Raw genomic sequence first — 9,846 nt, 5'->3', positions numbered from 1 at the left:
AGTCGATCGCTCCGTCGATTCAACCACCAAGACGAGTTCCTATAGCAGTTCGCGAGAAGCTGAAACGAGAGTTGGAAACACTTGAACGAAATGAAATAATCGTCAAAGAAAATCGTCATACGGATTGGGTGAGTAACCTGGTTATCGTGCAACGTGGTGGGCCGGAATCTGGAGTTCGAATCTGCTTGGATCCGGTTCCGTTGAATAAAGCATTGAAGAGGCCCAATTTACAATTTGTCACTCTGGACGAAATACTTCCGGAATTAGGCAAGGCGAAAGTGTTTTCAACTGTCGATGCTAGAAAGGGATTCTGGCATGTTATGCTCGACGAGCCAAGCAGCATGTTGACAACTTTTGGACGCCATTTGGTCGATACCGGTGGACACGACTGCCATTCGGTATTGCTCCTGCTCCGGAGATTTTCCAGATAAAACTCCAAGAAGTAATTGAAGGGCTGGAAGGAGTCGAGTGCATCGCTGATGATGTGCTTATTTTTGGTGTGGGTGACACCCTCGAAGAAGCGCTGATTCACCATAACAAGTGCCTAAAACTTCTTTTGGATCGACTTGATCAGCATAACGTGAGGTTGAATAGGTCCAAATTAAAGCTGTGTGAGCGATCAGTTAAATTTTACGGTCACGTTTTAACGGATCAGGGACTTAAACCTGATGAAAGCAAAATAATCGCTATTCGCAATTATCCTAATCCAGTGAATCGAAAGGAAGTGCATCGCTTTATCGGAATGGTGAGCTACCTTGGCCGTTTTTTACGCAATCTTAGCTTCAACATGGATATTTTGCGAAGATTGATCTCGGAGTCAGTTCCATGGCAATGGACATCGGTTGAGCAAGCAGAGTTCGAGAAAATAAAAGCGATGGTTGCTGATATCAATACTCTCCAATACTACGACGTCAAACAACCCTTGGTAATCGAATGTGATGCTAGTAGCACTGGGCTTGGTGGCAATTTTCAGAAGGACGGAGTAATCGGTTACGCATCGAGAACCCTTACTGCCACTGAGAGGAACTACGCTCAAATAGAAAAGGAGCTCCTAGCAATTCTATTTGCCTGCGTACGCTTCGACCAATTGATCGTCGGAAATCCCGGAGCCAAAATAAAAACGGATCACAAACCGCTGATCACAATTTTTCGGAAACCTCTTCTGTCGGCGCCTCGTCGTTTGCAGCATATGCTGCTGAACCTGCAGCGATATAACCTTACGGTGGAGTTCGTGACGGGCAAGGACAATGTAGTGGCTGATGCGCTTTCTCGTGCATGTATCCCTGCTGCGGAATCTGATGAGTACACAAAACAGAATATATATAAAGTGTTTGAAAGTGTTAAGTTAAGTGCCTTTTTAAAAGTTTCGGACAAAAGAATAAGTGAAATAATTGATCAAAATGAAAAAGATCCTTCGATGCAGTTGCTGATGAACTACGTGCAACAAGGTTGGCCAGAATCCGCAGACCGAGTTCCGGATAGTGCAAAAGTTTATTTCGGTTATCGCCATGAACTATCTACGCAGGACGGCCTGATCTTTCGCAACGACCGTATTCTAATACCCCATGCGTTGAGAAAAAGTCTGGTCGAAAGCTGCCATGCGAGCCATAACGGAATGGAGGCAACGTTGAAGCTGGCTCGAGCAAATCTGTTCTGGCCTGGAATGAATTCGCAGATTAAAGAAATTGTTAAGCAGTGTTCCATATGTGCAAAGTTTGCCGCATCCCAATCAAAACCTCCAATGCAAAGCCATGAAATTCCGGTGTACCCCTTTCAACTCGTTTCGATGGACGTTTTCTTCGCGGAATATCAAGGCGTCAAACGTAGTTTTTTGATAACCGTGGACCATTACTCCGATTTCTTCGAGTTGGACGTTTTGAAAGATCACACACCTGAATCTGTTATCAGTGTATGTAAAAAACTTTTCGCGTCACGGTATTCCTCAGCGCGTCGTTTGTGACAATGGGACGAACTTTGTCAACCAAAAAATGACGAAGTTTGCTTCCGAATGGGATTTTGAGGTTGTTACGTCCGCACCATACCATCAACAGGCCAATGGCAAAGCGGAGGCCGCCGTGAAAGTAGCCAAACATTTGCTGAAGAAGGCAGTAGAAAGTGGAACGGATTATTGGTACGCTCTTTTACACTGGCGCAATATTCCGAATAAAATTGGCTCCAGTCCAGTTGCTCGACTCTTCTCTCGTTCCACTAGGTGCGGAGTTCCCGCAACGATCGACCGCCTTTGTCCAATGGTTGTGGATGATGTTCCGTCTGCAATTGAAGCTAATCGTAAAAGAGCCAAATTCTACTATGACAAAAAACGAAGCAATTACCTGAGCTACAAATTGGATCGCCAGTTCACGTCCAGCTGAGACCTGACACAAACAAATTATGGTTAGAAGGAGTCGTTTCTCATCGCCTTAATGACCGGTCATTCGTTGTGAATGTTGACGGAGTTGAGTATCGCCGATCCTTGGTCCACATCAAGCCACGTAAGGATCCCGAAACGCTGCCAATCCGCTCTGCATATCAAGCACCAAACTACCGTTCTGATCAAGAGACAAGCGAATCTTCTTCGAAGGATGTTCCGGGCAACAACTCAAAAAATGCAACAAATGATTCTGCATCAGATACCTGTCAAATGGAACTAAACACAAGCAACAGAGAGTCGACGCCTGCTTTGTTTACTCAAGACGTGAACGCACCTACGGCACCACCCACTTCAACTGAAAATCGGACTCGGTCCATTACACCGTCGTCATTGAACCGACCAAAAAGAATCATTCGTGTACCCGTTAGACTGAAGGATTACGAAATGGACTTGCAAAATTTGTAAGGAAAAGGGAAGATGTTCTATGTTACATTAGTGCGCCCCCCGAATCGTTACATCAACTACTACTACTACTTTGTGTATGACACACACTACGATCACATCAACTTGAGGCAGTTAACTTTGAGCTCTCACGCAGTGCAATTCGTTGTATTCAGTTGTTATTAATAAAAGTTAATCAAACATTAATAATTCGGTGTTTTAGTTTTAGAGAATAGAACAAAAAGTAAAACGTTACAAACATTATTTTGTGTTCGGACCTAACGGAATGTTCACGCATTAGAAGTCGGGCCACCGCGAAACGTCTCATAAAATGCCCTATTGATTGATCCATTCTAACGTTACGTAAACACGATTTTATCAAATTTGTATGTTTGTATTTGTATATTATACTATATTTTACATTCTAAGATGATGCTAGTTGGATATCCAGTACTCGTCCTTCCAATGAATGATAAGCCTTATTCGTAGCATTGCTGTATCCATCTCTGGAGCTGAAAACAACAAATCCGTATCCACGGCTTAGGCCTGTCGTCTTGTCATAGATAACGTTTGATGATTGGACATGACCATACTTTGAAAAGTAAGCTTGCAGCTCTTTTGTGCTAATTGTCCACGGCAAATTACCAATAAAAAGTTTTTGCACCCCGCGAGCGATCGCGCTTGCACCAGAGGAAGACATGGCTACAAGTTTTTTTACAATACTTTCTGATTAAAAGGATATTTAAATTTATATATCACGACCTTTTTGTTGCTTCGAGCAGATGGATAGTATGAGTGCCCATCAACTCTTGTGAATCGATTCCCGACTCTGAACCTAAATTTTCCAAACTAATAATGTTACACTGTAGACCCCACTTCTTTATCAATGTTTCGATACACCAGTCTGAACTTCTTTCCTGATATGTAAAAAAAAACTTTGCCTGAGGATTTGCTTCTAGCAAAAATGACACAGTTACAAGAATGTCCTCAAACACCGAAGGGTCGTAGAATATATCAGACCCGATTATGAAATCAATTGGTCCTAGCTGAAAAATCTGATCAAGAAATAGTCCCCACGTTAATCCAACAACTTCGATATCCCTTCCAGGCGTAAGACTGTTCAACCGACAGCACCGTTGAATATGTTGCAGGGTCTTCGGAAGGGTACTGCAGTCACTTAGCGTTACATGAGCACCGCACTTAGCTGCAAGTATACCAGGAAGCGAGGTTCCAGCTCCCAGTTCAAGGAACCGTTTATTTGTCAGTGAGAGCCGTCGCTCCCAGAGAAACCAGGCTAATACTTGAGCCGACGGCCAGGTATAGAAGGAATAACCGGGCAACAGCAACTGGAAAGTTAAAAATTTAACATTAGGTAATCGCATGACAATTTATAACAAATTTAATAAACCTGTTTTCTTTCTTTCAGATAAACTGTATTGTCTTTAATTAAATTAAAAAATAAAATATGATGCTGTGCTTACCTCCGGAATTAAAATCTGCAAAGATTCGCTCCCTTCCGAGGTACTCGGCTTATTTTTGTTGCCAAAAGTGAACGTTTTTATTTGCTCGCCATTAATTTCCATTTGGTGGAATCTTGTCATTTTTGACGGGAATATCGCTGTTTCTCCTGTTTCTCCCGTTTCTTTCCATGCTATAGACCAGTGCATGATGACGTAGATTGACAGTTCCCAGAGCTTGTTTACAAGGACTTAGTTTCTGGAGCAGCTTCCGGAAATACAGTTTTGCGATTAATTAAGAATATTGATGTCTGCTGTGATGGATTTATGGTAGGAATCAAAGCATATCACTAGAATATTCGGATCAAAATGATATTGAACGAAAATTACGGATTTTCATTTCTAGCTGATCGATTTTAATTCTAACACCCTGTAAACAAGCTCTGTGAACTGTCAAATAATGTCAACGGAAACAAAATGTCAACGCGTTTTTGACATCACATTTTGACGTTTGGCTGCTTTTTAATTGCACTGAAATTCAAAACAATCCAAAATTGAGTACTTTTCACTCAACTTGACAGCTAGTGCACACACCAAATTTCTACAGGTAAAAAAATAACCTTATATTTACACTCAGAAATAGAATAAAACTAAAATAGAATTGAAATTAAACATTTTTGACATTTTCTAATGTTATACGAAGCATAGTTTAAAAAGTATACTCGCAATGATAATAATTTATACTATAACGGAATAGCGTGAAGTTATTTACTATTGCATTCTTCATGTTGAAAAACATGGCGCCAATCTACACTGAGATCAAACTATATACCATTAGATTTTATATGCGCGAATCACATAAAATAGATTCGACTGACTTCATTACGAATTTATGTGCAGCATTCATAGTTTATTAATCATCAACGATATTTAATACTTAATCATATACAATATAAAGGTAATTTATTTATATTCTACTTGACCTAACAATGAATTTTATGTGCAATGATCCATAGTTGAGAACTATGCACGTGATATTCGAATGAAAACTTCAAGGCTTAGAATGTTAATGCAATTTAGCTACTTACAGTCATCACTTCATTGTGGGCTAATGGTTAAGTTCTCTGGGTTCTCTTTATAACATCGTCACTTCAGCCCGGATAAAAATGTACTATTGGTTCAATAGTGTAAACAATTGAATTACCTTACAATGTACGGTATACAATAGGATACAATGTTTCTTGATGGTTGCACAGATTGTATCAACACTGAGGATACAATACATCAACATATTTCTCTAATGTAACAATACTTGCAATTATTTTTGAAACGTTTTCGTACATAAAATTCATACATTGATAACTTTTGAAACGTTTCTTTACATTGCATATAAACTATATAACAATATTTGCCTCATAGCGCCAAATATGCAATTTTTTCCTTTAAATTGCAATGTTGAACAGTAAAGCTCACACAACTGAGAAATCAAAAATCGTATTGTTTTACTATACAAATACAATACAATCCATTGTATTTTTAACAGTTTTGTTCGGATATTTCAACAATATATTAACCATACACTCTATTGTGTGACGAAAAAAATGTATGGAAAAATCTCAGATTTTGTATAGTTACGATACTTAACAACCCGTACATTCTATTGCGAAAACTTCATTTACATTTGAGTAAATGGTTCACAACAATGCATTCTAATGTATTTCTATGGTTTCATTTACAATATAATCTATTGCCAATTTAATGTTATTAATAGTAGTGTTACAATAAATTTTATTGTTATTCTACTGTATTTTTTATTCGGGAGGTTCGATTCCCGATTAAACAAATTAATAGAAAAAATGTAAAAGTGAACCTCTGAAGAACCAATTTTTTGTTTTTGTTGATAATTTTGACAGGTCGATAAAGAAGAAGTGTGAAAAAATATGTCTTTTTGGCGGTATCAACTGATATCGATATTTTGGAAAAGATCGATAACAATTTTCCGTGTTTTGACTTTTGACTAATTTAAAATTCTTCGTGGAATGGCATCGATCGCTATCGACGGTTAATATGAAAACCTTTAAAGATCTAAATGAAGAATTTTAAAGAAAATTGAAGAAATGGTTGGTCGGGTGGTCGCTTTAAATTTGAAACTTAATCTCATTCGAAATGATAAATAATCAATACAAACAGTTCAAATTTAATCTTTTTTATTTATTGCTTTTTTCATTGGTTAGTTGCAAAATTCCAAACATAGTTTCTACAAACGATAAGGAATGCAAACTCCAACGACTACCCGTTTGAGGTGTAAAAACCTTGGTAAAATATAAATATTCAGGAAGCATCGATTCCGTTGTGATTTAGGGAATGGCCAGTCTAGAAATAAAGATTATCAAATAGTTCGGTGGTGGCAATTGATGATTCTTTGGCCGCTATTTCTGATTCTATACTCCCATATTCTCGATTCTATACGCTGAAAAAAAAATGTCACAGTAATGTAGATTACAAAACTAAAATATTCAGGATTCTCACTTACCAGTTCCACAGTTCCACCCTTTTTATAATTTCCTGTTCTCCACGATTAGCTTTTTACCTGTTTTTGTTCTTTCTCCAGTTGAACTTTAACAGCGGCAGATAAAATTAAAAATATAACTATCGTATTCGTAGCCAAATCGTCAAACTATTTTTTAACCCATTTAAGAGTATTTCATACTCATATTCTTGTCTAATTTTCATTGTTGGAAAGAGAATTTTTTCACCCATTCTAAGTTGTCAAAATTCCCCCATTTTTTGACATTTACACACTGTAAACCTGACAATACTCTTTAATGAGTAAAAAGTATACATAATTTTGCGATATACGGAGCTGTCAAAAAAATGGGTATTTTATTTTTTTCAATAATGGGGATTTTCTATCCATTTTTCTGTACAAAGCATTTACCCATTAATGGGTGAAAAACATATTAGAAGTCACAGTGTTCATTTCAGTTTCAGTCGAGTGGGCCGTGCGTTGCTTCATTTTAAAATTCTAAAACAACATCATGAGAGCTTTAAAGTAAATAATATTCAAATACGGTAAGTTTGGAACTTAAATACCGTTCGTTTTAACTGAATGATTATGGAAAAATATTCATCTTAAATTTTAGTTTGCGCTAGAAGAATTATCCTGGCCACAAATGCAATTTTGTCGGTGGACGACGTTTGTGGAAAAGAAGGGATCTGTACGGGATAAACGAAGAGCTGGAGCGGATCGTTTGTGGAAATGGATGTGTAACTCGTCGTTTTCTGTTGGTGTTTCTTATAGCACATACGCCAAAACAGAATTCTCACACGCAACGGCACCGGGATGGAGCTTTATCCTGCGACACACCGGTCCCGAATTTATGTTCATGCAAACGTTGGACAAACAGATTCCATTAACTTCATCACCACCGTATCTCGATGACCACCAGCGTTTCCGACAGCGTCGTCGAAAGCATGAACCTCATCTGGAACTGGAAAGTTGAATCCTTTGGCATCAAAACAAATTGTCGTCGCCAACTGTGGTCAACTACAATCTTCATTATTTAAGTCATTATTCTTTTGTTTTTCCTTTAAGTAAATAAATAAAATTTGTTTGGTCATTCATTTTCCACGTTTTTTAAACATTATTATCATGAATTGAAAATTGTACTTAATCTGCATGAAAAACACAAATAAGGAAATGAGTAAAATTCACCCATTAAGGCATTCTTTTTAAATTTGAGAATGGGTAAAAATTATACTTTGATTTGACGTATATGCGTTTTACTCATTAATGAGTAAAGGCCATTTACTCTTTTAATGAGTTGAACTATTTAACTTCATAATGGGTACTTTTTTACCCATTAAAGAGTACTTTGGTGGCACAGTGTGCATACCACAACTTAAAATGGGGACTTTTTTACTCATTAATGAGTTTCCGAGATTATCTGTGTGGGACTCCTACACACCGATCTAGAATTAAGCGCAACACTGAAAAATTCCGAGTGTCGGGTCCCGGTTATTAGTTCCTGGTTACAACCATCGAGTGTAAAAAATACTCATTTTTGCGGAATCAATGTTTGGCATAATGAGTAAAAATTACTCCTGAATCTGACGTACAGGCCTGCTACTCATTAATGAGTAAACGCTGTTTACTCATTTAATGAGTTGAACTATTTAACTTCATAATGGGTATTTTTTTACCCATTAAAGAGTACTTTGGTGGCACAGTGCGGACCCCGGTTCGAATTTTTCAATCTTCTCAACATCCCTAATTGCATCGAGCAGCGTCGAGCGTGCTTACGTGCGTTTCGTTCGTCAAAAGAAGAAGAAAAGTCTAAATAATAAACAATAATATAAATGAATTGGTCAGACTTTTCTCATTTTTCTTAAGAATTCTTCAAATAAAACAATAGCTTTCAACCTGGAAAGATCAGCAACATTAAAATAGTTAATTTTCGTTGATTAGTACCGGTCAATGTTCCGAAATTGAAGCAAAAAATAGTGTTTTGATTGTGTGACATAAACAAAGAATAGTTTTGTCCTGTTTTGTCTTGCGACGGTGCTTTTTGGTGATGGCGATGCGATAATATGGATGTGGTAATTAGCGTCAGGAAGTGAAAACAGAATTTTAGCAATCTGGTCAGGAACAGAAAATACACAAATGATGCGATTGAAAGGTATAAAAGCCTCAGCCATTCTCGAGCAGGGAACCAAACGATGCCGGCGGTCCGAATCAAAGCAGGAAGAATGTCCCAAAAAGAAAAGATTAGATCTGTGGAAAAAGGTAAGTAGTTCATAGTAGAAAATGTTTCAATAATATGTACTATGGTCACATTAGTGACATGATCTTGTAACATGCTATTCGGCTATCTTGAGCTGTTATTTTGTCGGTAATTTGATAATAGGGCAAACATGGTAAATAATTTTAAATGACTACATTTCGAATTAAAATTCTAAAAATGTATGACGCCGACGAGTCACAAACAATGTTATTTTTTGCAACACGACTATAGATGAATCCAAGTAAAAATATAAAAACGATACACGCGGTGTTAACTTTGACAGATCCTACAGCGCAGCATTAGGAAGATAACTTTCAAATGCTTATAAAAATTCTAGATTGTAATTGTAATTGAAATCTAATTGATGTATGATGCGGAAAAAGTTTTAAAGTACATTTGTAGTTTTTGTAATTTGTTTATTTTATTGGAGACGAAAACCTGCTAGTGTGGCACTTTGTGTCAGGTCAAGGATAAGTTTGTAGAATTATGGATAATACAATGGATCCAGTACATATTTGGAAGTTATGGCGTACTACATAAGGGACTAATTTAATTTGCTTCCAGTTTATTTAGCGGTTTCTTAATAACTAATTTTATAATCATCTGCCTCTAAATAGCACCTACTATGATCAATGTTTTATTCCGCAGCAACCGTTGTCAGGTAGATACCGATGGTGCAACTTGAATTACAGTGGTGCTTCAATTCGCGACTACGAAGGTAAATTCTTCACGCACAGTTCCTTATCGGATTTTGCTGTGGAGGAACAAGAAGCAGTGATTGGCGGCCATGTTT

The 9,846-nt window shown here is 37.6% G+C and overlaps 3 protein-coding genes across 4 annotated transcripts in view; 1 reads left to right on the top strand and 2 right to left on the bottom strand.

Annotated features, from left to right (window-relative positions):
• Positions 1-3,185: 3,185 nt before the first annotated feature.
• Positions 3,186-3,512, bottom strand: LOC134220040 (SRA stem-loop-interacting RNA-binding protein, mitochondrial-like). The gene has a single exon (XM_062698984.1). It carries the CDS (start codon positions 3,510-3,512, stop codon positions 3,237-3,239), a length of 276 nt encoding a protein of 91 aa, XP_062554968.1. The 3' UTR covers positions 3,186-3,236.
• Positions 3,424-4,675, bottom strand: LOC134225698 (histone-arginine methyltransferase METTL23). The gene is made up of 2 exons (XM_062705992.1): positions 4,294-4,675; positions 3,424-4,158 (listed from the first exon to the last, which is right to left on the bottom strand). Exons 1-2 carry the CDS (start codon positions 4,477-4,479, stop codon positions 3,568-3,570), a joined length of 777 nt encoding a protein of 258 aa, XP_062561976.1. The 5' UTR covers positions 4,480-4,675; the 3' UTR covers positions 3,424-3,567.
• A 3,880-nt stretch (positions 4,676-8,555) lies between these two features.
• LOC134224752 (uncharacterized) overlaps positions 8,556-9,846 on the top strand; it is a 128,662-nt gene continuing 127,371 nt past the window's right edge. For both annotated transcript variants that reach the window (XM_062704308.1, XM_062704307.1), the window contains exon 1: positions 8,556-9,055. In XM_062704308.1, the coding sequence (XP_062560292.1) occupies positions 8,933-9,055 (123 nt within the window). In that variant the 5' untranslated portion in view covers positions 8,556-8,932. The remainder of the gene's footprint in view (positions 9,056-9,846) is intronic.

Source organism: Armigeres subalbatus, chromosome 3, assembly GCF_024139115.2.
Source record: "Armigeres subalbatus isolate Guangzhou_Male chromosome 3, GZ_Asu_2, whole genome shotgun sequence".
Classification (NCBI taxonomy): domain Eukaryota; kingdom Metazoa; phylum Arthropoda; class Insecta; order Diptera; family Culicidae; genus Armigeres; species Armigeres subalbatus.
The sequence above is the reverse complement of the archived record's forward strand: the minus strand, read 5'-3'. Positions and strand labels throughout refer to the sequence as shown.